The sequence below is a fragment of the Macaca fascicularis genome, chromosome 19 (assembly GCF_037993035.2).
Source record: "Macaca fascicularis isolate 582-1 chromosome 19, T2T-MFA8v1.1".
In the NCBI taxonomy this organism is placed as follows: Eukaryota; Metazoa; Chordata; class Mammalia; order Primates; family Cercopithecidae; genus Macaca; species Macaca fascicularis.
Window position 1 is genome coordinate 13,086,439 of NC_088393.1, and position 27,954 is coordinate 13,114,392.

The following is a 27,954-nucleotide window of genomic DNA, read 5'->3' on the forward strand; positions in this document are numbered from 1 at the left end:
TGCGGCAAGGCCTCAGCCCTTACCACTCCGTTTAGAGTACAGCAGAGGGGCGTCTTGAACCTGGGCTGTGATACTAATGGCTCACCCTTAGTGAGTTGAAGTCCCAGAGAATGAGCTGCACATTTCATATATGTTATGAATTTAATCTTCCATCTTTCACATTCATCTATCTTCCCACTCTCAAGTATCCCGGGTGCCCCCCACATTTCTTTACTACCAAAGCCAAGGACACACGAAGCCACAGACTAAGGAGTTCACAAGAAACTGATCTTTACTCAACAAAGTTCTACACAAGTTGAATATCACGCCACCTCGGCGCCAATCTCCAGCACAGCACAGTAACAAATGGACAGACCCGGGAGCCCGCAGGGGGAAGAGGGTGAAGAGGGAAAGAGGGACTGTGGCTCAAGGCCAGTCTGGGTCCACAGCCCTGGTTAGGGGAGAAGGTTGAGAAGCTGAAACTTCATTGTGCAAAAAATAACCAAAAATAAATTAAAAAATTAAATAGTTTTTTTAAAAAAAAAAAAAAAAAAAAAAGGAAAACGAGAAGAACCAGGCTCCCCTTCCCTGAAGGTGTTTGTATCCCCGCATCTTGAGTAGTGAGGGGTTACCAATCCCATCAGACAGCCAATCCATCCACACACCCCAAGACCCAGCAGAGGATGCTCCAAAGAACTGGAATTACCAGAAAATTAAAGGTATTTTTAAAACTTTTTTTTTTTTTTTAAACAAATGGCTTCCAGAGACCTGCTCAAGTTTCATGGGGTGGGCGGGCAGGGACACCCAGCTAATTTATGGAATGTGTACTGAGTGCCCCTTGGAATAGAGGCGGGGCCTGACCCTGCCTCTGGAAAGACACAGGGCTAGGATGGAGGGTCTGGGGCCCAGGAGGAATGGATGGAGCAGGCCCCAGGATGCGAGACTCCAGTCAAACTCCAAAACACAAGGGGCTCCCCAAAGAAGTAAAAAGCAAGGAAGGAAAAAAAAGGGAAAAAATGCTAAGGGCCCAGTTTTCTGACCAACTGGGAAATAACTACACCCCCACCCTCTCTAGGGGAGCCCCTGCCACCTTGACCGTGTCCCCAGACTATTCCGGAAGGTTCTCTAGAATTGCTGACCCAGTCTAGTAGGATCTCTGGGCTCACTGGGTACTATGATGAGCAGGAAGTCCCAGGGAGATGGAGTAGGGAACAGGGGACACACCACCTTTCCCTTCCGCCAAGCCTCGGTTTTCCTTCTTGCTGGCAAAGCATAAACCTGTGTCCTCTGTCATCATCAATCAAATGCCCCTGCCCTGGCCCTTGAGTTAAAACTCGGGCCTGAAACGTAAGAAGGGGGCTTTCAGAAGCACAGAGAAACGGACTGCCCCTGAAGCTGCTTACAGAGGGAGATGCTAGGGGTAGGTGCCAGAAGCTCTGGCTACACCCAGCTCTCTTCAGGAAAAAGGTCCCAGCCCAGTGTCTTCAAAAGCCACTGGAGCACACAGGAAGCAGAAAGGGTGACCTCTGGCCAGCCCCAGCCACTCCAGTGGTTCTCACCCTGCGAGTTAGGCTAGGACAAGGACGGAGACACACCAGCTGAGGCTGCAACAAAGCTGGCAGGGAGTGTGTGGAGCAGGTCCCAAGCATGTGCGTGCTGACAGGGCAACCCCCAAGGTCACCATCCTCCTCCCCCCGCCCCGAGATCCCGCCTGAGGCCCCCCACCCACCCAGCCCTCCCCAGTCACCGCCAATTCCGGCAAAACAGCAGAAGCTTCTTAAACTCTAGATGCAGGTTACACGGAAGGCCTTACGGGTTAACTCAGGGGTTCACTAATTCTACTGTCTCCATGCAGTCGGGGAAATGGTGGAGCGGCTGGCCCAGCCTCGCCGGTTATGGCACTCGCACATGCGTGTGGCCACGTGTGTCCGTGTGAGTGTACGCGTCCCTACAAGGGTCCCCTTCCTGACCTGCTCCTCCCTCACCTCATCCGAAGCTGGATTCGGTCAGCTGTGTAGATTCCTCCCTCCCATGTAGCTGGCCCAAGTGGGCTGCCAGAGATGACCCTATTAGAGCCCAGGGGCCCTTGCCCACCAGAAGTCCCCCCCACCTCCCCATTTGTAGGATGAGCATGGTGGCCCCACCCACCTGCCAGGAGGGCAAGTGGACGGACGGACGGACGGACGGGGAAGGCATCTGGATTTGAGTCCCACTCACTCCTCCCTAACCCCCCTCAACCAGGGCACAGCGACTTCTGGATGCAGCGCACTCCCCAGTAATCCCTCCAACGACAACGCAGACAGAAACCTGCAGGGGGAGGAGGAAGGTCATGGTCTGGGATCCTTTGGCCCCCAAGACAGTGCTGGCTCGCCAGCTGCGGCCTCCTCACCTGGCAGTCTCCATGATCACCTAGACCCCGTAGAAAGCCGCCAGCCTCTCCTTGAGCAGCGGCGGGAATTGCTCAGAGAACTGCTGCCAGTTATCTTCCCCAACTTGGTCTTTGAAGCCATGGAGAATCTGTGGGGAGGGTGGTGGTGAGGGGTAGGCAGGAGGAGAACAAGGGGAGTGCACCTCTTCCCCCAACCCGAGGCCCCGTTGTTACCAGATGGTCTCACCCCTGCCTGCTCCCAGAACTAGATCAGGGCCCAGAGCCTCACCTTATAAAACATGTCCCGAAGGTCATCCTTCGGGCTCACCCAGGAGGCTACAGCGTCGCAGAAGAAAATAAAGTCCTGAAATGTGACGGATCCCAGGTGAGGGGCCGCCCGAGCCCAGCGCCCGCGCCTGCCCTCAGAGCCCAGCTGCCCCAACCTGCACAACGCCCCCCGGGTTGACACCGATCATCATGCAGATGCCGCGGAAGGCTGAGTCCTTCTCCTCGTTGTCCCTGATGTTCCTGAGGGACGTGCACCTGTGGGAAGGTGAGCAGCTGGAAGTCAGAGGGCAGGCAGGGCATGCATCTGTGGAGGGCTGGGTCACTGGGGATCAGTGAGTGGGCCTGGGACATGCATCTGTGGGGGTGGGGCAGGGCAGGGAGTCAGTAGGCAGATGGGGCTGGAAGTGCACAGGTGAGGGAGGGAGTTGGGCCCGTCCCGCCCACCACACAGCAGGCTTGACACGTGGACACACACCAAGGCCGGATGAACTGCTGCAGCATGGGTGCCACCTCCTGGGGGCACACATAGCCCAAGCGGCCGATGGTGATGGCTGGAATGGCAGAGGGACTCGTCAGACGACCTGCAACCCCGAGCGGCCCCGGGACGGTACGTGGCGGGGCCTCTGGCACGAGGCACCAAGCCCCGCCCCATGAGCCCCAAGGGAATGGTTATTGCAGCCACCCTGGTCCCCCAAGCTTGGCCCAGCCAGGGGTCCTCCCCATCACACCTGAGTCTCTTCCCAGGTCTCTCTGCATATATCTTTCTTTCCTTTCCCTTTCCTTTTCTTTCCTTTTTGGTTTCTTTGGTGGTTGTTTTGTTTTGTTTTTGAGACACAGTCTTGCTCTATTGCCCAGGCTGGAGTGCAGTGGCATGATCTTGGCTTACTACAACCTCCATCTCCCAGGTTCAAGCGATTCACCTGCCTCAGCCTCCTGAGTAGCTGGAATTGCAGGCACGCACCACCACCCCCGGTTAATTTTTGTATTTTTTAATAGAGATGGGGTTTCACCATGTTGGCCAGGCTGGTCTTGAACTCCTGACCTCAGGTGATCTGCCTCCCAAAGTGCTGAGATTACAGGTGTGAGCCACTGCACCCAGCCTGAGGCTGCATCTTTCTTGGGGCTTCTCCCAGTGCCTCCTTCCAGTTACTTCCAGACACCCTCCTTGGTTCCTTGACAAGGCCCTTTCTGATGCCCCTCCAAGCCCAGAACCCCACCTCCAGAAGACGGGCAGGGGTGCAGGCAGCAGCGGGGCCGGGTGCCCACCTGTGTTTTCCAGCAGTGTCTTGGGTGTGTTGGGTCGGTTAATGATCTCCACCAGGTTGTTGAGGACCATCTGCACATAAGGCTGCATCTCTGCCCCTGGGGGAGCACCCAATCAGAGCCCTGCACAGCCCCCTTCACCCACAGGGGGGGCTCGGGGCTGCCCCCGTCACTCACTGACCCCAGTTCTAACCAGAGACTGGCCAACCACTACCAGTGAGGGAACAAAAGACCTTCTCCGGCTAATCCCCACCCAGAATCCCTGGTCAACCAGGAACAGATCCACACCCTTCAAACATCAGAGACTTCTCTGGAGTCGCTAAGGTGAGAATACGCTGCCCAAGTCAAAGGAAAAGAAGCCAAAGTCACCCAATCAATTCGAGTGAGGGCCAAAGTCACCCAATTAATCCGAGTGAGTCTTTTAGCCAACTACACAAAACGGTCCAATCAGAACAACCCTCCTATCCCTTCTCTTTGGTGAAGCCAATCACAAATGACCTTTCTGCTTGGCTCCACCCATGACGAGCCCCCAGAGACTTCCCGTGTCAGTCAGAGCTAGGCTCCCGCCCCCAGGTTGAGAACAGGCTAATGGGGAGGGGCCTGTTGCCACTTGCAGCAGGCACTCACCCATCTGCATGCAGATTTCACCAATGGCCCAGGTGGCGTTGTTGCAGACCGAGATGAACTCTGGGTTCAGGTTGGTGCCCAGAATGGGCATGAACTCGGCTGGTGGGGAGAAACAGGAGTGCTGAGCAGGAGGGCCAGCTGGGGTAAGCTGCAGACCTAGCCCAGCAGGCCCCATCAGACAGTACGAATACATCCCAATGTCACAGTCATCCCTGGGTATTGCTCTCCATCACTTGAGGCCGGGGCTGGGGTCATGGGTTAGGGACAAGGTGAGTGTCGTACCAATACAAGGCTTGACATGGATGAAGCAGGCTTTGGTGAGGTCTCCCAGGAGGGCAAAGGAGCTCTGCCGGACCTCAGGCATCGAGTCCTGGGGATTCAAGAAATATCAGTGTGGTTGGGCTCCCCTCCTCCTAACCACGACAGCTGAGGGGGCACAGTCCCTGGTGCATGTCCAGCCTCTGCCATTTTCCAGTTCTAGGGCTCCTAGGTTTTCCTTAACCTCCCTAGCCTCCAGTCCACATCTGCAAATGGGAGATGGCAGTGCCCCAACGGTCATCCCTCAGTGTCCATGGGGGATTCTTTCCCAGGTCCCTGCAGCTATCAAAATCCACGAATGTGCAAGTCCTTGATATAAAGTGGCATAGTGTTAGGGCCGGGCGCAGTGGCTCATGCCTATAATCTCCAGCGCTTTGGGAGGCCAAGGAAGGCAGATCACTTGAGGTCAGGAGTTTGAGACCAGCCTGGCCAACATGGCAAAACCCTGTCTTTACTAAAAATACAAGAAAGTTAGCCAGGCATGGTGGGACATGCCTGTAGTCCCAGTTTCTTGAGAGGCTGAGGCAGGAGAACTGCTTGAACCCCGGCCTGGGTGACAGAGTGAAACTCTGTCTCAAAAAAAAGGTGGGGGACGGGCGGGGGGCATACTGTTTGCATATGCACCTATGCACATTCTCCTGTACACTTAGTATCATCTCTAAGTCACTTATATCTAATACAATGTCAACAATATGGGAATAGTTGTTATACTGTATTGTTTAGGGAATAATAACAAGAACAAACGTCTGTATGTGTTCAGTACAGATGTAATTTTTCCTCTGAATATTTTCTTTTTTTTTTTTTTTTTTTGAGACGGAGTCTCGCTCTGTCGCCCAGGCTGGAGTGCAGTGGCCCGATCTCAGCTCACTGCAAGCTCTGCCTCCCGGGTTTACGCCATTCTCCTGCCTCAGCCTCCTGAGCAGCTGGGACTACAGGCGCCCACCACCTCGCCTGGCTAGTTTTTTGTATTTTTTTTAGTAGAGACGGCGTTTCACCATGTTCGCTAGGATGGCCTCGATCTCCTGACCTCGTGATCCACCCGTCTCGGCCTCCCAAAGTGCTGGGATTACAGGCTTGAGCAACCGCGCCCGGCCCCTCTGAGTATTTTCTTTTTTATTTTTATTTTTTTTTTGAGACGGAGTCTCGCTCTGTCGCCCAGGCTGGAGTGCAGTGGCACAATCTCGGCTCACTGCAAGCTCCGCCTCCCGGGTTCACGCCATTCTCCTGCCTCAGCCTCCCGAGTAGCTGGGACTACAGGCGCCCGCCACTGCGCCCGGCTAATTTTTTCTATTTTTAGTAGAGACGGGGTTTCACCATGGTCTCGATCTCCTGACCTTGTGATCCGCCCACCTTGGCCTCCCGAAGTGCTGGGATTACAGGCGTGAGCCACCGCGCCCGGCCCCCTCTGAGTATTTTCAGTCTGAGGTTGCTTGAATCTTGGGATGTAGAACCCACAGATATGGAGAGCCAACTGTGCTGGGGCAGGGACTTGGGCTTTCATGTTTTCTTTTTTTTTTTTTTTGAAAGAGACGGAGGCTCACTCTATTGTCCAGTCTTGAATACAGTGGCATGATCTCAGCTCACTGCAACCTCTGCTTCCTGGGTTCAAGCAATTCTCCTGCCTCAGCCTCCAAAGTAGCTGGGATTAGAGGCACCTGCCACTATGCCTGGCTAATTTTTATATGTTTAGTAGAGACAGGATTTCACCATGTTGGCCAGGCTAGTCTCAAAATCCTGACCTCAAGTGATTCACCTGCCACGGTCTCCCAAAGTGCTGGATTACAGGCATGAGCGCTTGGCCTCATATTTTCTATTTTCAATACCGTTTGCTTTTTTAAAAAAAGTTTTTTGGGCTGGGCGCGGTGGCTCAAGCCTATAATCCCAGCACTTTGGGAGGCCGAGGCGGGCGGATCATGAGGTCAGGAGATCGAGACCATCCTGGCTAACACAATGAAACCCCGTCTCTACTAAAAAATACAAAAAACTAGCTGGGCGAGGTGGTGGGCGCCTGTAGTCCCAGCAACTCGGGAGGCTGAGGCAGGAGAATGGCGTGAACCTGGGAGGCGGAGCTTGCAGTGAGCTGAGATCCGGCCACTGCACTCCAGCCTGGGCAACAGAGCAAGACTCCGTCTCAAAAAAAAAAAAAAAAAAAAAAATTTTTAAATTTTAGAACTGGGGTCTCATTATGTTGCCCAGGCTGGTCTCAAACACCTGGGCTCAAGCCATCCTCCTGCTTCAGCCTCCCGGATCACTGTTTAAAATAATTAGAACAGCCCCTTTTCCCTGATTTTCTTTGCGCACAACCAGGCCCTGAGTCCCCGCCAGGGGCAGCCCACGCAGGCTGCTGGGTGTCATCACTGTCCAGGTCCCCACCCACCTGCATGCACTGGAACAGCAGTGTCATGATGTTGCTGCGGGCCACCAGCTGCTCCACGTGACCACCCAGGCCCTCAGCCAGGCCGCTGAGCAGATCCAGCGCTACGATCATGAAGTCCTTGTCGGGAGCCTCATACTGCTCGGGGTGCTGGGTGTACATCTAGACACAGATGGGGACGGGGCAAGGGTGAGTGGAGAGCAGGCCCGAGGCAGGCCAATGCAGAAGCATAGGTGATGGGCGTGGGGGTGCTCACCATGGCCTGAGCCAGCGTCTTCTGCACCAGGGTGACGCAGCGCTGGTAAACGGGCTCACAGTAAGGCAGGAAGCCACTCTGCAGGGCGGTGGCCACTGATGACAGACACTGGCAGGGAGGAAGGCAGATGGGGAGAACTCAGGCGGGGTGGGCAGGATGGGCTTCGGGAGAGGGGCAGGAGCCCACTCACCTCCAGCAGGGGGAAGAGGTCCTTGTCTTCGTCCTTGAGCTCATTCCACTTCTGGATCAGTGGGGGCATCAACTTCTGGATGTATTCCTGGAGAGGGAGCATGAAATTGGCGCTCCCTGGGTCGGGGTGGCAGACTGTGACTCAGGCACCTGTTGCCCGAGTGATGAGGCCTGAGCGCCTTGCTCATGGAATCCTGAAAGGCCTGTCATCTGGCCAGACCTGGAGGCCTTCATTCTTCTCACCTGTCCAAGCACTGTCCTCCCCAACCCACCCCCCTGGGAGCCTGGGTCACCGCCTCCTGGTTCCCAAAGCACAGCACTTACCACGCTGTCTCATAACTGTCTTTCTCCCCCACTAGACTGGGAGCAGGGCGAGGGCGGGGCCGGGTCTGTCTGTCTGCCTGCCGAGGTCATGGCCACGTCCCTGGCATGCAACACGGGGTTGCCACCAGGTCACTGGATGCCCAGGGGCACAGGGATCAGGAGGCAGGAGCCGCTCTGGGGTCTCACCGGCTGGTTGAGGTGGTGGCCTACAGAGTCGGCCAGGGTGCCAATGGCATCGTAGAGGATGAGCAGGTTCTTGTGCTGGTATTTCCCAAAGGCAAAGACGAGTGTGTCCAGGATGTAGCTGAGGTAGGGCACCAGCTCCGTGCAGGCCTCTTCCTCCAGGGTGGCGAAAGCACTGGCAGGAGGGAGGATGAGGCGGGGGGCTCAGTGGACCATGGCAGGTAGCACTGGGCCATGGGCAGTGGGGAAGGGCAACTCAGGATCAGCCAGTACGAATACGAGAGAAATCAGTGACACATCAACAGTCACAGGTGTCATCACTTCCCAGGGGGTGGCTGGGGGAGAGTGGGGGCTGTGGGATCAGGGGTCCAGGGTCACCTGCAGGCCGCCTCCTGCACCCTCTTGTTGCCATCCAGGATGCGTTTGAGCAGCTCTGTCATCAGGGGCTTGAGGTGCATGTCGGGCGGCTGGCTGACCACCCAGTGGGCATAGCGGCTCAGCGTCCAGCAGGCGATGGAGCGGACCAAGGCCTTCTTATCCGACAGGCACTGGATCAGGTGCGGGATCAGCTCGGGCAGGTAGGGCACCATGCCCTGCATGCAGCCTACAAGGAAAGGGAACCAGGAGGGGGCAGTTTGACTGGGCCCCAGGAGCAAGCTAGGCCCAGCTACACCCACCCTATGGAGAGAGAGTCAGCTGCATACAACATATAGGGAAACTGAGGCTTAGAGGTTAAATCACTGACCCAGACTCATTTCACAGAGCCAGGGAAAGGCAGGCGCAGGAGGGGAAACAGCAGAAGCCTCTCATCCCAAAGCCCCAGGTTATCTTTATTTTTTTTTGAGGCAGAGTCTCACTCTGTCGCCCAGGCTGGAGTGCAGTGGTGCGATCTTGACTCACCACAACCTTCACCTCATGGTTCAAACAATTCTCCTGCCTCAGCCTCCCGAGTAGCTGGGATTACAGTCCCCTGACACCATGCCCAGGGAATTTTTTGTATTTTTAGTAGAGACGGGGTTTTACCATGTTGACTGGGATGCTCTCGGTCTCCTGACCTCGTGATCCACCCGCCTTGGCCTTCCAAAGTGTTAGGATTACAGGCGTGAGCCACCGCGCCCAGCCAAAGAGCCCCATGTTAGTTTATCTGGTCATGCATTAATTCAAAATTGGCTCCCTTACATAGTGAGTGGGGTTTTATGGGGCAGCAGTGACCCAAATGGAATAAAGGTACTTTGCATTTGAAATAGTTCTTAAGATGTTTGTGATTTTCTTTTTTTTGAGACGGAGTCTTGCTCCGTTGCCCAGGCTAGAGTGCAACGGCGTGATCTCGGCTCACTGCAGTCTCTGCCTCCCAAGTGATTTTCCTGCCTCAGCCTCCCAAGTAGCTGGGATTACAGGCACCTGCCACCATACCCAACCAATTTTTATATTTTTAGTAGAGATGGTTTAGTAGAGGGGTTTCACCATGTTGGCCAGACTGGTCTCAAAATCCTGACCTCACATGATCCCCCAGCCTCAGCCTCCCAGAGTGCTGTGATTATAGGTGCGCCTGGTCGTTTGTGATTTTTCTTTTTTTTTTTTTTTTTGAGACGGAGTCTCGCTCTGTCGCCCAGGCTGGAGTGCAGTGGCCGGATCTCAGCTCACTGCAAGCTCCGCCTCCCGGGTTCCCGCCATTCTCCTGCCTCAGCCTCCCGAGTAGCTGGGACTACAGGCGCCCGCCACCACGCCCGGCTAGTTTTTTGTATTTTTTAGTAGAGACGGGGTTTCACCGTGTTAGCCAGGATGGTCTCGATCTCCTGACCTCGTGATCCGCCCGTCTCGGCCTCCCAAAGTGCTGGGATTACAGGCTTGAGCCACCGCGCCCGGCCCGTTTGTGATTTTTCTATTTCATGTTATTTTTGTTTAACTTTTTAATTTTTTTTTTTTTTGAGACAGAGTCTTGCTCTGTTGCCCAAGCTGAAGTGTAGTTGCATAATCTCAGCTCACTGCAACCTCCACCTCCCTCGTTCAAGCAATTCTCCTGCCTCAACCTCCCGAGTAGCTGGGACCACAGGCGCCTGCCACCACTCGTAGCTAATTTTTCCTATTTTTAGTATAGACGGGGTTTCACCGTGTTAGCCAGGCTGGTCTCGAACTCCTGACCTTAGTTGATTCACCCACCTTGGCCTCCCAAAGTGCTGAGATTACAAACATGAGCCACTGCCCAGCCCTTTTAAAAAATGTTTTGGCTGGGCGCGGTGGCTCAAGCCTGTAATCCCAGCACTTTGGGAGGCTGAGGCGGGCGGATCACGAGGTCAGGAGATCGAGACCATCCTGGCTAACACGGTGAAACCCCGTCTCTACTAAAAATACAAAAAACTAGCCGGGCGAGGTGGCGGCGCCTGTAGTCCCAGCTACTCGGGAGGCTGAGGCAGGAGAATGGCATAAACCCGGGAGGCGGAGCTTGCAGTGCGCTGAGATCTGGCCACTGCACTCCAGCCCGGGCGACAGAGCGAGACTCCGTCTCAAAAAAAAAAAAAAAAAATGTTTTAATGTTTTATTTGACACAGAGTCTCGCTGTGTCCCCCAAGGAGGAGTGCAGTGGTGTGATCTCCGCTCACTGCAACCTCTGCCTCCCAGGTTCAAGTGATTCTCGTGCCTCAGCCTCCCAATAGCTAGGACTACAGGTATGTGCCACCACGCCTGGCTAATTTTTGTATTTTTAGTAGAGGTGGGGTGTTACCATGTTGGCCATGCTGGTCTTGAAACCCTGACATCAGGTGATCCACCCACCTTGGCCTCCCAGAGTGCTGAGATTACAGGCTTGAGCCACCACACCCAGCCTTTTTTTTTTTTTTTAAAAGATCACGAACACTGCTCTTTTATGTAAAGAGAATGAAGATAATAGCACATCCCCCAACAATCCAAGACACAGGATCTATGTTTACCAGTTTGAGCTCAACTCCTATAGATATTTTTACCATAAACATGTAATACAGGCTGGGTGCGGTGGCTCACACCTGTAATCCCAGCACTCTGGGAAGCTGAGGTGGATGGATCACCTGAGATCAGGAGTTCGAAACCAGCTTGGTCAACATGGTGAAAGAAACCCTGTCTCTGCTAAAACTACAAAAAAATCAGCCAGGCATGGTGGTGGACGCCTATAATTCCAACTACTCGGGAGGCTGAGGCAGGAGAAACTCTTGAACCCGGGAGGTGGAGGCTGCAGTGAGCCAAGACTGCGCCATTGCACTCCAGCCTGGACAGTAAGAGTGAAACTCTGTCTCAAAAAAAAAAAAAAAAAAAAGAAATTAGCCAGGCTTGGTAGAGGATTCCTGTAATCCCAAGCTACTCTGGAGGCTGTGGCAGGAGAACTGCTTAAACCCAGGAGCTCATGCGACACAAGGTCAGGAGTATTGTTGCAGTGAGCCGAGATCATGCCATTGCACTCCAGCCTGGGCGATCAAGAGTGAGACACTGTCTCAAAAAAAGAAAAAAAAGAGGCCAGGCGCAGTGGCTGGCTGGGCAACGTGGTTCACACCTGTAATCCCAGCACTTTGGGAGGCCAAGGCAGGTAGAACATGAGGTCAGGAGATCGAGACCATCCTGGCCAAGGTGGTGAAACCCTGTCTCTACTAAAAATACGAAAAAATTAGCTGGGCATGGTGGCATGCACCTGTAGTCTCAGCTACTCGGGAAGCTGAGGCAGGAGAATCACTTGAACCTGGGAGGCAGAGGTTGCAGTAAGCTGAGATCATGCCACTGAACTCCAGCCTGGCGAGAGAGCAAGACTCGGTCTCAAAAAAATAGATAACACAGCTTATGTAATCTATTAACATATACAAGCGTATTGCGTGATATATACCCTATTAACATGAGATATCAGATACATTAAACACATAATACATGTCGAAACATTTCCTTAGACAAATTTTTTTTGGAGACAGGGTCTCACTCTGTTCCCCATGCTGGAATACAGTGGCGCAATCATGGCTTACTGCAGCCTTGACCTCTCACCTCAGCCTCCCAATTAGTTGCGACTACAGGAACTTACCACCATGCTGGCTAATTTTATCAGGTTTTTAAGGGTTTTTTTTGGTAGATATGAGGTCTCACTATATTGCCTAGGCTGGTCTTGAACACCTGGGCTCAAACGATCTGCCTGCCTCAGCCTTCCAAAGTTCAAGGATTACAGACATGAGCCACCACACCTGGCCTTTTTAAAACAATTTTTGTAGAAAGAGGGTCTCCCTACGTTGCCCAGGCTGGTCTCAGACTCCTGGGCTAAAGCAATTAGCCTGCTTCAGCCTCCTGAGTAGCTGGGATTACAGGCGTGCACCACAGTAACTAGACAAATTTTAAACAAATGTTGAAAGCTTACAAGGTTGAGGGTTTTTGCTGCCATGCCTGAAATTTTTGGCACAGGTTTGGATGCTAAGGCAATGGCATATCATGCCTCCAACGGACTCACAAAGCCCTCCTGTAACAAGTTTTATGTCCCATCGGGACCATGGGAGCCTGAAAACCCCACCGATTACAGGACACCGGGTTGAATTTGATGAAACACCACCTACCACGGTTTACTACTGATTCTGGCAGGCCAGCCTGGCAGCCAGGAACAGGTTTAAGGCCCAGATGCACCCTGGGTGACTGTAAGGAACTGGCATCAATCTTTCTGTACCTCAGTTTCCCCATCTTTGAAACTGGGATCCGGCAACCACCTCATCAGGTGCTGGTGAGGGCCAAGGATGTTTGTCTATATAAGTGCACGGGGCAAGCATGCAGCTGTGCCTGCTGTTATTATCGTTGTTGCTGTAATTATGCTTACAACATGAAAGAACTGCCTGCCTCTGAGAATGAACAAGAGGCCTTGCATTGTGGGATTCCAGGGGATCCTTTCAGGCCCAAAACCAAGGGGAGAATAGAGATCTCAGAGCTGTCTGGAGTGGGGTGAGTAGGCCTCCAGAAAGAACTGAGCCTTTGGTGTGGCTAGTAATGTGGGCCAGCCCTACAGTCTCATGCCAGCATGGGGCTCAGAGATTAGGTGCACTCACCCTCGGCAATGGCTCCCAGCACCAGGATGCCCGATTCCTTGACCACCCACTCGGGGTGGAAGAGGAGGCCTTTGAGTAGCGGGAGTAGGTGGGGCAGCAGTTCCTCCCGAAAGACATTGGCGAGGACGTCCAGTGCGGCCGCTGAGCACTTCCCTGGGGAAGGGCAGACAACGGGAAGGCTCAGGGCGGCCCCTCAGGCAGGTGGTCGACCTCCTTGACTGTACTCCCAGGATCAGAGATCATGATCAGAATCTTCACGATCAGCTTCTAATCAGCTTCTGCCTCAGCTTCCAGTCACCTCCCAAGAGGGAGTCCTGGGCTTGCCACCCCACCCCCACCCCCAGGTAGGGGCACACACTCAAATTCCAGTCGGAGAGAGCATCATCATCGTCGTCATCCTCCGCGTCCTCGGAGCCATCAGGCCGCTCAGCCTCGTGGGGCAGTGTCACCGTGCGTGATTTGTGGAAGCGTGGCTTGATGTCCTGCTCACTGTCAGGGACAGCCTCGTCCTCCTCCACATCCCCCTGGGGGACAGGCAGACTGTTAAGTACTTTGGGGACCACAGCCATGACACCCATGACCACGCCCACCCTTGCTGGGTGGGCCCTGCCTGACCTTGAGCAGGATGATGTCAATTTCCGAGTACTTCATCCCATTCACCAAGATGGGGATCAACCTGCACAGAGAGGGGCTGTTTATGGGGATGCAGGGGCCATGGCAAAAGTTGGGGGGAGGCAAACAGGTGCCAACAGGGTGACCAGCCCACCAATCAGCCACAGAGCAGACCCTGCAGAGCATGATGATACTGCTAGGTGCACATCGATCCATTTCCCTCTGGGGAATTATCAGAACCTGGTCTCTGTCTCTATGATTAAGATATAGGGCCGGGCGCGGTGGCTCAAGCCTGTAATCCCAGCACTTTGGGAGGCCGAGACGGGCGGATCACGAGGTCAGGAGATCGAGACCATCCTGGCTAACACCGTGAAATCCCGTCTCTACTAAAAATACAAAAAACTAGCCAGGCGAGGTGGCGGGCGCCTGTAGTCCCAGCTACTCCGGAGGCTGAGGCAGGAGAATGGCGTAAACCCGGGAGGCGGAGCTTGCAGCGAGCTGAGATCCGGCCACTGCACTCCAGCCCGGGCTACAGAGCAAGACTCCGTCTCAAAAAAAAAAAAAAAAAAAAAAAAAGATATAAATGATGCCGCTCCTGCCTCCAAAGAAAGGCTTTTTTTTTTTTTTTTTTTAAGAAGCAGGGTCTAATCGTATCACCCAGGCTGGAGTACACTGGTGCAATCACAGCTCACCACAGCCTCACACTCCTGGGTTCATGCAATCCTCCTGCCTCAGCCTCCTAAAGTGCTAGGATTAGAGCGTGAGCCATGGCACTCAGCCTGCAGGAAAGCTCTTGACCCAGGCCTGGCCACTCAGTGAATTACAGACCCCTGAATACACTGAAAATCTTGGTGTGGTGCCCAGTCCCTAGCACAACATTAAGGCAGGGACGTGCACTCCTATTCCTGGCCACTTTCCTGAGACAGGGCAGAGACGAGCCAGGGTAGGGGAGCAAACAGACTAGGCAGCCAGCCCCTCAGTTGCAGCCCAGAGTTGGAAGTGACAGAGCCTTCATCACCTGCTGATCTAGGTCTCATCACTCCCCAGGAGCCGTCCACCCAGCCCTAGAGTGTTATCAGTAATAATTTGGGGCCGGGCATGGGAGCTCACACCTGTCATTTTAGCACTTTGTGAGACCAATGCAGGAGGATTGCCTGAGACCATTAGTTTGAGACCAGTCTGGGCAATATAGTGAGACCTCACCTTTAATGAATGATAAATAAATAAATAAATAAAAATACAAAAATATGCTGGGAGCAGTGACTCACGCCTGTAATCCTAGCACTTTGGGAGGCCGAAGTGGGCAGAACGCAAGGTCAGGAGTTCGAGACTAGCCTGGCCAACATGGTGAAAACCAGTCTTTACTAAAAATAAAAAATTGGCCTGGCACGGTGGCTCATGCCTGTAATCCCAGCACTTTGGGAGGCTAAGGCAGGCAGATCACAAGCTCAGGAGTTTGAAACCAGCCTGAACAACATGGTGAAACCCCGTCTCTACTAAAAATACAAAAATTATCTGAGCATGGTGGCAAGCACCTGTAATCCAAGCTACTAAGGAGGCTGAGGCAAGAGAATCGCTTGAACCATCCTGGCTAACACGGTGAAACCCTGTCTCTACTAAAAATACATAAAATCAGCCGGGCTTGGTGGCACACGCCTGTAGTCTCAGCTACTCAGGAGGCAGGAGAATCCGGGGAGATGAAGGTCACAGTGAGCCAAGATCATGCCACTACACCCCAGCCTGGGAGACAGAGTGAGACTCTGTGTTTTAAACAAACAAACAAATAAATAAATAAATAAATAAGGCCAGGCGCAGTGGTTCACGACTGTAATCCCAGCACTTTGGGAGGCCGAGGGGGGCGGATCACGAGCTCAGGAGTTCGAGACCAGCCTGACCAATATGGTGAAACCCCATCTCTACTAAAAATACAAAAATTAGCTGACCATGGTAGCAGGCACCTGTAATCCCAGCTACTCAGGAGGCTGAGGCAGAAGAATCTCTTGAAACTGGGAGGCAGAGGTTGCAGTGAGCCGAGATCGTGCCACTGCACTCCAGCCTGGGCAGCAGAGCGAGACTTCACCTCAAAAACAAAAATTAAAAAATAGTAATAACAATGACTTGGGGGCTGGGTGCAGTGACTCGCGCCTGTAATCTCAACACTTTAGGAGACCAAGACAGGATTGCTTGAGGCCAGGGGTTCGAGACCAGCCTGGGCAACTTAGCAAGACCTCATCTCTACTAAAACTTAGAAAAGATTAGCTGGGTGTGGTGGGATGTGCCTGTAATCCCAGCTACTTGGGAGGCTGAGGTAGGAGGATTGCTTCAGCTGGGAGGTCAAGGCTGCAGTGAGCCATAAGTATGCCACTCCACTCCAGCCTGGATGACAGAGCAAAACTTTGTCTCGAAATAAAAAGGAAAAAAAATTATTTGGAGAGAGGCAAGCAATCCAAGTTTGTCAAGGAGGGTTAGTTTTAGGACTTTTGTTGGAAGCACTGGTCAAAAATTGCTTTACTCGGAAGTTCCTAAGCTGCAAGGGCACAGAAGGCTACAGCACTACCCAGAGGAAAGGTTGTACCTATGTGCCTAAGAATGAAGACAACACAAGGGAAGCAGATCTGAGACCACATAGATGCCTTTCATATCCTTTGAGCTCCTGGATACAGCCACACCTGAAGCCTTTGTTGATTTTTTTTTTTTTTTTTTTGAGACGGAGTCTTGCTCTATCGCCCAGGCTGGAGTGCAGTGGTGTGACCTTGGCTCACTGCAACCTCAGCCTCCCGGGTTCAAGCGATTCTCCTGCCTCACCCTCCTGAGTGGCTGGGACTACAGGCGTGGGCCACCACACCCAGCTAATTTTTCGTATTTTTAGTAGAAATGGGGTTTCACCATGTTAGCCAGGCTGGTCTCGATCTCCCGACCTCGTGACCGCCATGCCTCAGCCTCCCAAAATGCTGGGATTACATGCGTCGGCCACCGTGCACGGCCATTGATTTTTCGTTTCTTTCCACCTAACAGTTACCTAATTTTGAAGTCTTTAAAAAGTGGCATTCTTGCCACTTACACATAAATATACACTGAATATAAACTGACAAGGATGTGGACTGAGAGAAGCATAGCAGGTGACCAGAAGGGAAGGCAGAGGCATAGAAAGGGGTCGAAGCTGGGGTGGGACAGTAGACAGCAGCAGTACTCACTGGACCAGATGGGAGGCCAGGACTTCCTTGCAGATGGGCTGCTCGGCCAGCGTCAGCCAGAACTCACAGGCCTCAAGGGCAACGTTCTCGTCATGGTCCTGGGTCCTCTGCAGCATGTACTGTGATAGCGGGGAGAAGCTGAGGCCTGGCCTGGGTAGGGGTGGCTCCCTGACCCTTGCCACCGGCCCCTTGCCTGCCTTCCTGGGCTGGCCTCGACCATGCACACCTGGATGATGCTGTGCATGTGGGGGATGAGCCTGTCGATCCGCACTTCCAGAAGCATCACCAGGGCGCGGCACACATTCTTCCGCACCTCGGGGTCATCATCCACGGCCAGGGCAAATAGGTGCTGCAGGGAGGAAAAGGGTCAGCTGTAGGGGCCCTTGGTCCTCACCCTGTCCACCCCCAGCCCAGCGTCCCACCTCAATGAAGGTGTCAATATTGTCCATCAGCGCCTGAGCCCGGTCCATGATGAACTGGTTCACGCAGGCGATGGCGTGGGACCTGGCGGGGAGCAGACACACGGGTCACCCTGAACCTGCCCACTCCAGGCTCCCTGAAGCCCCCAGAGAGCTGCACCCACCGGATCTTGGGACTGCAGTGCTTGAAGAACTGCAGGAACTTGGGGATCATGATGTTGAGGGGCCTGTTGAGCGCGTCACTGTCCAGAAGCTCTGATGAGTCTTCGCAGATCTTCTGCAGGGCTCCAAAGGCTCCCTGAGTGCAGAGGGGCAGAGAGACAAAGGTGGGTGGTGGGTGGTGGTCCCAGCCCCCCATACCCGCTCCGGCCATCTATGGCTTCTCGCCTACCTCACAAGTGTTGTAATCCTCCGAGTTGAGCAGGTTGCAGAGCTGGGGCAGCAGCTCGGGCCACATCTGCAGCTCACCCTTGGAAGCGATGGTGGTGATGAGAATGCCTGGGGCGGCCAGGAAAGGACGCTGCCTGAGGCCGGGCGGGGGCTGCCCAGCACCTCCCCTCCCACTGGGCACCCCCAGTGCTGCCTTTCTGTCCCCTAGCCCATGTATGCCCTCCACATCCCCCCCCTTTTTTTTTTTTTTTTGAGACGGAGTCTCACTCTGTCGCCCAGGTTGGAGTGCAGCGGCCGGATCTCAGCTCACTGCAAGCTCCGCCTCCTGGGTTCATGCCATTCTCCTGCCTCAGCCTCCCGAGTAGCTGGGACTACAGGCGCCCGCCACCTCGCCCAGCTAGTTTTTTGTATTTTTTAGTAGAGACGGGGTTTCACCATGTTAGCCAGGATGGTCTCGATCTCCTGACCTCGTGATCCGCCCGTCTCGGCCTCCCAAAGTGCTGGAATTACAGGCTTGAGCCACCGCGCCCGGCCTGTTTTTTTTTTTTTTTTTTTAAGAGATAGAGTTTGCTCTGCTGCCCAGGCTGGACTGCTGTGGCACAATCATAGTTCCCAGCAGCCTCGAACTCCTGGCCTCAAGCCATCTTCCCGCCTCAGCCTCCTGAGTCGCTGGGACTGCAGGCACATGCCACCATGCCCAACTAATTTTTAACATTTTTTGTAGAGATGGGATCTCACTATGTTGCCCAGGCTGGCCTGAAACTCGTGGCCTCAAGCAATCCTCCTGCCTCGGCCTCCAAAAGCACTGAGATTACAGGCGTGAGCCACCGCTCCTGGCCTTGACATAGGTAGAAGGGTACTCCTTGACTCAGTAAGCACCCTGAACCTTACTGTGAGTCAACTCTGTTCCAGGCCCTAAAGCACAGCACAGAGCAAAACACAAAATCGTCACCCTTGGGAGCTGGAAGTAAGCTACGAAGTAAAGATAAATTAGCAAAAAAACTGGGACGGGCCGTGCATAGCTGGCTCATGCCTGTAATCCCAGCATTTTAGGGGATCTAGGTGGGTGGATCACTTGAGGTCAGGAGTTCGACACCAGCCTGGCCAACATGGCAAAACCCCGTCTCTACTAAAAATACAAAAATTAGCTGGCTGTGGTGGGGGGCACCAGTAATCCCAGCTACTCGGGAGGCTGAGGCAGGAGAACTGCTTGAACTTGGGAGGCGGAGGTTGCAGTGAGCGGAGATCGCGCCACGGCACTCCAGCCCGGGACGGAGCAAGACTCCATTTCAAAAACCAAAAACAAAAACAAACAACTGGGAGGGGCCACATGCCAAGGACTAAAGGGGAGAAATATAGCAGAAAAGATGGTGAGAAAGGGCTGTAGGTGAAGCTAGCAACTTTAAATTGGGTGGCCAGAGCAGGCCTCATTGAGGTGACATCTTGATATCGAGGCAAGACCTGAAGGAGGTGAAGCAGGCAAGGGAGGAATCATCCAGGTCTCTGGGAAAAGGGCATCTCAGGCAGAGGACTCTATGGTGCGAAGGCCTGGCGTAAGGACAGGCATGATGTGCTAACAGATAGGTAAGGAGCCACTGGGGCTGGGCAGAGAGTGGGAGGGGAGAGAGGGAAAGGAGGTAAGGCAGGAAGGTGGCAGGGATGCTTGTACTGCCTATTAGACATCCAGGAGTCACATACAGCAGGCATCTGAGGTGCCAGGACAGTGCACGTATCTGGTGACAGAGCTGGATATGGGTTCTGTTAAGTGCAGAGATGGTTATTTACTGCCACAAGATGGCACTGTTTCCCAAGGGTGGAAACTGTCCATGACAGAAAGGTGCTCCCTGCAGTGGGTAGGTATAGTGAGGACCGTGGAACCTTAGCCACATCTCCTCACTCTCTGCACCTCAGCGCTTCCAGCCCTCAGAAGAGATAAAGAAAACCAGCCTCGGACACGCGCGGTGGCTCACGCCTGTAATCCCAGCACTTTGGGAGGCCGAGACGGGCGGATCACGAGGTCAGGAGATCGAGACCACCCTGGCTAACACGGTGAAACCCTGTCTCTACTAAAAATACAAAAAACTAGCCGGATGCGGTGGCGGGCGCCTGTAGTCCCAGCTACTCGGGAGGTCGAGGCAGGAGAATGGCATGAACCCCAGAGGCGGAGCTTGCAGTGAGCCGAGATCGCGCCACTGCACTCCAGCCTGGGCAACAGAGCGAGACTCCATCTCAAAAAAAAAAAAAAGAAAACCAGCCTCCTAACTAAGGTTATCAGTAGGTTTATTTTTCTCTTTTTTTTTTTGAGATGGAGTCTCACTCTGTAGTCCAGGCTGGAGTGCAGTGGCGCAATCTTAGCTCACTGCAGCCTCCACCTCCCAGGTTCATGTAATTCTCCTGCCTCAGCCTCTGAAGCAGTTGGGATTACAGGTGCCCATTGCCACACCCAGCAAATTTTCATATTTTTAGTAGAGATAGAGTTTCGCCATGTTGGCCAGGCTGGTCTCAAACTCCTGACCTCAGGTGATCCACCTGAAGTGCTGGGATTAGAGGCGTGAGGCACCGCGCTCAGCCTGGTTATCAGTAAGTTTCAATGACTTAGAGAAGAGCCTGGCACATAGAATGAGCTCAGGAAGTCCAGATCCTATACTACTGGTCTGGGGGTTTTTGCGGGACTAAAAGTCACTTTTTATTTTTCAGATGGAATCTCACTCCATTGCCCAGGATAGAGTACAGTGGTGTGATCTAGGCTCACTGCAACCTCCGCCTCCCGGGCTCACGCCATTCTCCTGCCTCAGCCCCCCAAGTAGCTGGGATTACAGGTACCCCACCAAGCTACAATTCCCAGCTAATTTTTTGTATTTTTAGTAGAAATGGAGTTTCACCATGTAGGCCAGGCTGGTCTCCAACTCCTGACCTCAAGTGATCCACCTGCCTCGGCCTCCCAAAGTGCTAGGACTATAGGCGTGAATTACCACGCCCAGCCAAAAGTCTTTTTTTTTTTTTTTTGAGACGGAGTCTTGCTCCGTCGCCCAGGCTGGAGTGTAGTGCCGCAACCTCGGCTCACTACAACCTCTGCCTCCTGGGTTCAAGCGATTCTTCTGCCTCAGCCTCCTGAGTAGCTGGGATTATAGATGTTCACCACCATGCCCAGCTAATTTGTTGTTTTTTTTTTTTGAGATGGAGTCTTGCTCTATTGCCAGGCAGGAGTGCGGTGGCACCATCTCGTCTCACTGTAACCTCCAACTCCTGGGTTCAAGCAATTCTCCTGCCTCAGCCTCCCGAGTAGCTGGGACTACAGGCGCCCACCACCATGCCCAGCTAATTTTTTGTATTTTTAGTAGAGACAGGGTTTCACCATCTTGGCCAGGATGGTCTCGATTTCCTGACCTCATGATCTGCCCACCTCGGCCTCCCAAAGTGCTGGAATTACAGGCGTGAGCCACTGTGCCTGGCCAGCTAAGTTTTTTTGGTTTTTTTGGTTTTTTTTGTTTTTTTCGTTTTGAGACGGAGTCTCACTCTGCCGCCCAGGCTGGAGTGCAGTGGCCGGATCTCAGCTCACTGCAAGCTCCGCCTCCCGGGTTCACGCCATTCTCCTGCCTCAGCCTCCCAAGTAGTTGGGACTACAGGCGCCCGCCACCGTGCCCGGCTAGTTTTTTGTATTTTTTTAGTAGAGACGGGGTTTCACCGTGTTAGCCAGGATGGTCTCGATCTCCTGACCTCGTGATCCGCCCGTCTCGGCCTCCCAAAGTGCTGGGATTACAAGCTTGAGCCACCGCGCCCGGCCAGTTTTTTGTATTTTTAAGTAGAGACAGGGTTTCACCATGTTGGCTAGGCTGGTCTTGAACTCAACCTCAGGTGTTTTGCCTACCCCAGCCTCCCAAAGGTGCTGGGATTACAGGTGTGAGCCACCGCGCCCGGCCAATTCTTAGTCATCTTTCTGTAACTTCCTCAGGCCACCTTCCAAGAGTCAGAAAAGGGTCTGCTGAAAACCTAATTCACGTTGCACCTGAAACATGAATACCTGCGTATTTTAACTGCTATACCCTTAGCACTCAGCCCAAGGCCTAATACAAAGTTCTAGATGTTGCATGACTGTCTCAGAGGCAAGAAGGACTGTTTCAGGAGGGAGTGGTTCCAGAGCGTGGCCCTGTGCTGCCTCAGCTGTTTCTGACTTCTGCTGCTTACTCAGACAGGTCTCTTAATAGCTCAGTGCCTCAGCTTCCTCATCTATCAAATGGCAATAGTAATAGTACTACCACAGAAGGTGCTGGAGCATTCCATGAAGCACTACACTTAACATGCTGAGAAGCCTCTTGTCTGAGAGTGAGAGTTCAGTGTGTTCTCAGAGGCCAACCCCCGCTGCCCCTCTCACCAATCGTGGCTCGGATGAGCGAGGAGGCGTCGCCAATGTTGTTGAGACACTCCTGTTTGATGAAGTCTGCCACAGGGGGTGGGAAGCTCTGATAGTGCGCCTTCACATTGTTCTTGAGGATGAGGCCGCTAAGAGAGCGCGTTGGCTCATCTGGGAGGAGGAAGGCTGAGGTTCAGGGGCCCACGGGGGAGAAAGCAGGGTCCCGATCGCATGGAAGGGAGCAGAGGGCGTACCTTCTGACTTGAGTCTGGTCAGGACGAAAATCAGGTAGTTGTTGAAGTCAGGAAACTGATTGAGTTGTTTGAGTTTCTGCCAGGCTGTTAAGGGACTTGGAAGACAGAGGCCTTCCCCCGGCCAGGCCCCCTCACTATGTACCTGACACTATCTCTGACCACTGGGACCCGGCTGCTAGCTCCTGGGGGATCCCACTCCCTAATAAGCCCACAATGACACCACTCCGTAATAAGCCCACAATGACACAGAGCATCTCAGACACGTCAAATTCATACAAGGGGCTGGGCGCGGTGGCTCACATCTGTAATCCCAGCACTTTTTGGGAGGCTGAGGTGGGCGGATCACAAGGTCAAGACTAGCCCTGGCCAGCATGGTGAAACGCATCTCTACTAAACATACAAAAAAATTAGCCGGGCATGATGTGTGCGTGCCTCTATTCCCACATACTTGGGAGGCTGAGGCAGAAGAATTGCTTGAACCCAGCAGGTGAAGGTTGCAATGAGCCAAGATCACGCCACTGCAATCCAGTCTGGGCGACAGAACAAGACTCCATCTCAAAAAAAAAAAATCATACAAGGAGTTGGGTAGAAATGTCTGAGTTTCCCATCTATTCCTGAAGACCCAGCCAGAGCAGAAGAGGGAAGGAGAATCCCACTCCTCTTAAAGTGGCAGCTACGCCGGGCGCGGTGGCTCAAGCCTGTAATCCCAGCACTTTGGGAGGCTGAGATGGGCGGATCACAAGGTCAGGAGATCGAGACCATCCTGGCTAACCCGGTGAAACCCCGTCTCTACTAAAAAATACAAAAAACTAGCCGGGCGAGGTGGCGTACGCCTGTAGTCCCAGCTACTCGGGAGGCTGAGGCAGGAGGATGGCGTGAACCCGGGAGGCGGAGCTTGCAGTGAGCTGAGATCCGGCCACTGCACTCCAGCCTGGGCGACAGAGCAAGACTCCGTCTCAAAAAAAAAAAAAAAAAAAGTGACAGCTACTAGTCAGCTCTCCCCAGTAACAGGCCATGGTACCTTTTTTTTAAAAAAAAAAAAAAAAAAAAAAAAGGCGGGGCGCGGTGGCTCAAGCCTGTAATCCCAGCACTTTGGGAGGCCGAGGCGGGCGGATCACAAGGTCAGGAGATCGAGACCACAGTGAAACCCCGTCTCTACTAAAAATACAAAAAATTAGCCGGGCGCGGTGGCGGGCGCCTGTAGTCCCAGCTACTCAGGAGGCTGAGGCAGGAGAATGGCGGGAACCCGGGAGGCAGAGCTTGCAGTGAGCCGAGATCGCGTCAGTGCACTCCAGCCTGGGCAACAGCGTGAGACTCCATCTCAAAAAAAAAAAAAAAAAAAAAGAGGGAATCCAGATTTTGGAATGAGTCATGCTCATGGTTTAAACATTTATGTATTTATTTATTTTGAGACAGACTCTCACTCTTGTCACTTAGGCTGGAGTGCAGTGGCGCGATCTTGGCTCACTACAACCTCCACCTCCCAGGTTCAAGTGATTCTCCTGCCTCAGCCTCCTGACTAGCTGAGATTACAGGCTTCTGCCACCACATCTGGCTTGATTTTTGTATTTTTAGTAGAGACAGGGTTTCTCCATGTTGGCCAGGCTGGTCTCAAAACTCCTGACCTCAGGCGATCCATCCACCTCGGCCTCCCAAAGTGCTGGGATTACAGGCATGAGCCACCGCGCCTGGCCTATATCTTTTTTTTGAGACGTGGTCTGGCTCTGTCGCCCAGGATGGCTGGAGTACAGTAGCACAATCTCAACTCACCTCAACCTCTACCTCCTGGGCTCTAGCCATCCTCTCACTTCATCCTCCCAAGTAGCTGGGACTACATGTGCATGCCACCACACCCAGCTATTTTTTCTATTTTTTGTAGAGATGGGGGAGTCTCCCTATATTGCCCAGGCTGGTCTCAAACTCCTGGGCTCAAGCAATCTACCTGCCTCGGCCTACCAAAGTGCTCTGATTACAGGCATGAGCCACCCTGTGAGGGCCAGGGCCTACTTTAACAGCTAATGGAGTAGATGCTGGCGTTCAATGAACATTAGGAATTTTCATCATTTTCCATAACAATCCCCACAGCTCTGGAAATGGGACCCAGGAATTCTAATCCTTCTCTGTCCAGGGCAGATCCTCCTCACAGCAGAAAAAATCTGGGGACTGGGGGAGTCAGTCCCTTTCTTTCTCTCCCTGGCCTTTGGAAACTGCATACATCTACCCGGTTCCCCCAGCCCCAGAAGGAAGGAAGGATACATCCTGCACGATGCGCTGAGTGGCTGTGTTGGGCGACTGTGAGTCTTTGAGCAGCTGCAGGACCTGCTGCAGGCCCTGCTCGTCTGGCTGCCAGTCCATGGCGCAAGGCAAGCTGCGGGGGTAGGGGCCGGGGTCAGCGCTGGGTCTCTGGGGCTCCGTGTGAGACCCAGGTGGAGCCCCTGAGGCCGCGGTGGCCGCATGACGACGGGAACGCCCTCGGCGGACAGGCGGAGGCCTCCGATCCACGCCCGCCCAAGTGCGGGGTCCCCGCCAGCTGCGCCATCCTCGGCCGCGCAGTCGCGGGCTCGGGAGCGCGGGAGGGGGGATGTGGAAGCGGGCCACAGGCGGCGGCGGCGGGGCCCGGCGGATCCTCACGGGACCCAGCGAAGAGCCCTCGTCCCAGGGTGGCCCATGCCGCCGACCCCGGCTCCGAGCCCGAAGGCTTCTACCTCCCTCGCAGCGGCTGGGCGAGGGCCCAGCCGCCTCCACATCCAGGGGCCCCGCCCCAGACCGTGATAGCGCCCCGGCCCCCGTGGTCTCTTCCGTGCAGGCACAGTCCCTGAAGAGTCCCCTTCCCCCGACACTCGGCCCTTAACCTCTGCCAAATCCCAGAGGCCTCCTGCCCTAGTCCAATTTCTGAGCTTCCCCAGATGCACCGTCCCAAGACGATCGTCCTGATCTCTCCTGTCCCCTGTTCCTGCCCTTCAAGCTCAGCAGATGCCAGATATCCCTCTCTGTGGCCTAGCCAAATTCTAAGAATTCCCCTTAATCAGGCCCAAAGCAGTCCCCAGATAGGTCTCTGTTGCCTCTTCGAATGAGAGCCAGCCAAGCCCGACCAACCCACTATAGGAGCCCCCTGGACAGATCCCAGTCGCCTTTCCCAATCAGGTCTGGCCAAGGCTCTCCCTGAAATCCCCTCCAACCCAGTCAGCAGTAACCCCTGCTGACGGATCTCTGTTGCCTCTCCCAGTCAAGTTCGGCCGAGTCCCCCACCACCTCGTGTCGGTAACCCCCTGGCCCGATCCTTGCAGCCTCCCCCAGTTCGGCCTGGGTGAACACCCCCCGGGGCATTCCCCTCAACGGATCCCAGGGACGCCTCGAAGTCAGATCCAGGAAAACCCTCTAGGCCGAAGTCTGACGCCCCTCCCTGTCAGGGCCCAACAAGCTCCCCTCCCCCCTCCCCGCTCAACTTTTCAGTGCGGCCTCCCCCAATCAGACCCAACCAAGCCCCACCGAAACAGGCCCCTACACACACCCGATCCTCGCGACGTCCCCCAATCAGGCCCCAAGCAGTCCCCAGACGCTTCCCCCAATCAGATCCCCTCCAGCCCGACCCCAGCAGTCCCACTGGCCCTCTTCTTGCTGAGCCCCGACATGGCCTGGCTTCGAGGCCCCACCCCCTAAGCTCTGCTCAGTTCCCCCCCTCCCCCGCCCGACCCGTTCTAGCAGCCAGGAGGATCTGGCCCAACCGGGTTCCCGGCCTTTCCCGGTCGGGCGCGGCCCCGACGCCCCGGCCGCGCGCGGCGCAGGCCCGGTGCCCGGCGGGGGTCGACGCAAGCCGGGGCCAAGAGGGTCGGGCTGAGTGAGGCCCACTTACCCGGCCCCGGGCAGCAGCGGCGGCAACTCGCGCTGCGGCTTCTCCAGAGACTCGCGCGGAAGGAGGGAGCCAAAGAGAGAGAATTAAAAAAAAAAAAAAAAAAAAAAAGAAAGAAAAAAAAGAAAAACGCGGCCGTAGGTGAGCCGCCGCGGCTCCCGTACTCTGTTCAAACTGGTCCCGCCGAGCCAATCGGAAGGTTCAACCTTCACACGTGCCCTGGCACTTGGGAAACCCGGGCTGAGACGAGGCCCGGTCACGTGACGAAAGAGTTGCCGTTTCTTTGGCCTCTCTAGCCGGCCGGTCCTCCCAGTGTCTCGTTTTCCCAGCATTTTACACTGACCTGACCGCAAGCTCTTTAGTTGCAACCAGGAGTTTGGTAGCGCGTGGGGACTTTCTGTGTGTGATGGATCCAGGAACCCCTCGGCCAGAGCCAGCGACCTCCTTGTCACCTTCCTCCACTAAAAATTGAAATATGCCTCCCTTCCCCCATCCAGAGGTACTTGGGAGGAGTACGCTGTGTGCGCGTAAGGAAAGAGTTGAGCATGGTCTTTACAGCCCAGAGACAAAGGAAAGAAAGCAGGACAAAGTAAGTGCCTGAGACAAGCCGGGTTCCTACAGAAGCCTCCACCAATTTTTGCATTATTTTCCCGTACTGTTGGGCAGTTTTTACAAGGAGATAAAAAAGCCACAAGGATATACATTTTTGAATAAAACGAAATGAACTAATAAACTTTGAACCAGGCCTCATCCCTTTCCCTACCTGAAGTTGAATGAGGTGGAACAGCGCAGGAAATTCTGGCAAGAGCAGGGTCATGAAGAAAGAAATCTTCGCGATCCTTGCGACGTCTGAAGACAGTAGGACACCGTTTTTCCTTCTCGAGAGAGGAGCAGATGGTAAAGAGCTGGAGACCCTGGAACGTCCTGGTTTCCCCTCCCTGCCCTGCCGATAACAAAGTGGGAGACCTCCTGCCACTTGAAGCCTCAGTTTCCCCACTTGTCAAATGGGTTAAAGAGCAGTTCGCGCGATTAGAGATCATCCAAGTTAAGCATGACCTGGCCAGCTCTAACTTGTTCCTTAAAAACGTAGCTTTACCCTCCAAGGTTCAAGGCTGTTCTTTTACTGTATTCAGCCCCTCCCTAAGCCGATATTTAATGAATTCACCGGCGCTAATCCCAAAGAACAACCCAGCCCTGATCTGAGGAACTTTTTGACCCTCGAGAGGCACAGGTCAATTTCTGCCCCTGCCTGAAGGAGGGGAACCGCTATCTCAACCCACTCGCCGTAGGCAAAGTCAGTCCCGGCTCCGTTCATTCATGAAAAGCAAGTACTGGGCCTCCAAGGTTAGGGAAGTGTCGGCAGGCGCCTAACTCCACTCGAAGAATCGAGGAAGACACCCTAAAGGAGCAGTTGGGATTCCGAGGTAGCCAGTTGCGCTGGACTGAAACCTGGGCTGAGAAACACGTGCAGAAAGCCGCCACAAACGCATGCGTAAAGGCCTCCCTTCCCCCACCCTCCGATAAACCCTGGAACTACAAATCCCGTCCTGCCATGCGCCAGGGTCGCCGCGCATTGGGGTTTTAGCTGAGAATCAAATTGGGAGGAGGGTCTCTAGACCAACCGAGGTGCATGGGGAACAGAAGAGTGAGACTGGGGAGCTGCGGCTGGATTGGGGGTTCCT

At 54.1% G+C, this 27,954-nt stretch overlaps 1 protein-coding gene and 2 non-coding genes across 12 annotated transcripts; all 3 read right to left on the minus strand.

Moving 5' to 3' along the window:
* Positions 1 to 253: 253 nt before the first annotated feature.
* TNPO2 (transportin 2) lies at positions 254 to 27,716 on the minus strand. Of its 10 annotated transcripts, none has more exons than XM_045379895.2 (26): positions 27,553 to 27,716; positions 27,036 to 27,147; positions 24,679 to 24,790; positions 22,423 to 22,498; positions 22,190 to 22,339; positions 17,819 to 17,925; positions 17,592 to 17,725; positions 17,431 to 17,512; positions 17,235 to 17,357; positions 17,009 to 17,127; positions 13,818 to 13,878; positions 13,561 to 13,726; positions 13,203 to 13,355; positions 8,548 to 8,773; positions 8,173 to 8,344; positions 7,664 to 7,750; positions 7,474 to 7,581; positions 7,221 to 7,379; positions 4,808 to 4,895; positions 4,526 to 4,624; positions 3,902 to 3,997; positions 3,111 to 3,186; positions 2,791 to 2,890; positions 2,637 to 2,711; positions 2,369 to 2,496; positions 254 to 2,286 (listed from the first exon to the last, which is right to left on the minus strand). In XM_045379895.2, exons 3-25 carry the CDS (start codon positions 24,775 to 24,777, stop codon positions 2,389 to 2,391), a joined length of 2,664 nt encoding a protein of 887 aa, XP_045235830.1. In that variant the 5' UTR covers positions 24,778 to 24,790; positions 27,036 to 27,147; positions 27,553 to 27,716; the 3' UTR covers positions 254 to 2,286; positions 2,369 to 2,388. The 10 variants fall into 10 exon arrangements, with proteins under 10 accessions (XP_045235830.1, XP_005588189.3, XP_073882132.1 ...); XM_005588132.4 differs by having other exon boundaries at positions 3,111 to 3,216; XM_074026031.1 differs by having other exon boundaries at positions 27,036 to 27,150.
* Positions 4,693 to 4,766, minus strand: LOC135968702 (small nucleolar RNA ZL2). Its single transcript, XR_010583641.1, has one exon. It is a non-coding gene; the product is annotated as a small nucleolar RNA ZL2 (small nucleolar RNA).
* On the minus strand, positions 8,427 to 8,496 carry LOC123570430 (small nucleolar RNA SNORD41). The gene has a single exon (XR_006694609.1). It is a non-coding gene; the product is annotated as a small nucleolar RNA SNORD41 (small nucleolar RNA).
* Positions 27,717 to 27,954: the final 238 nt, after the last annotated feature.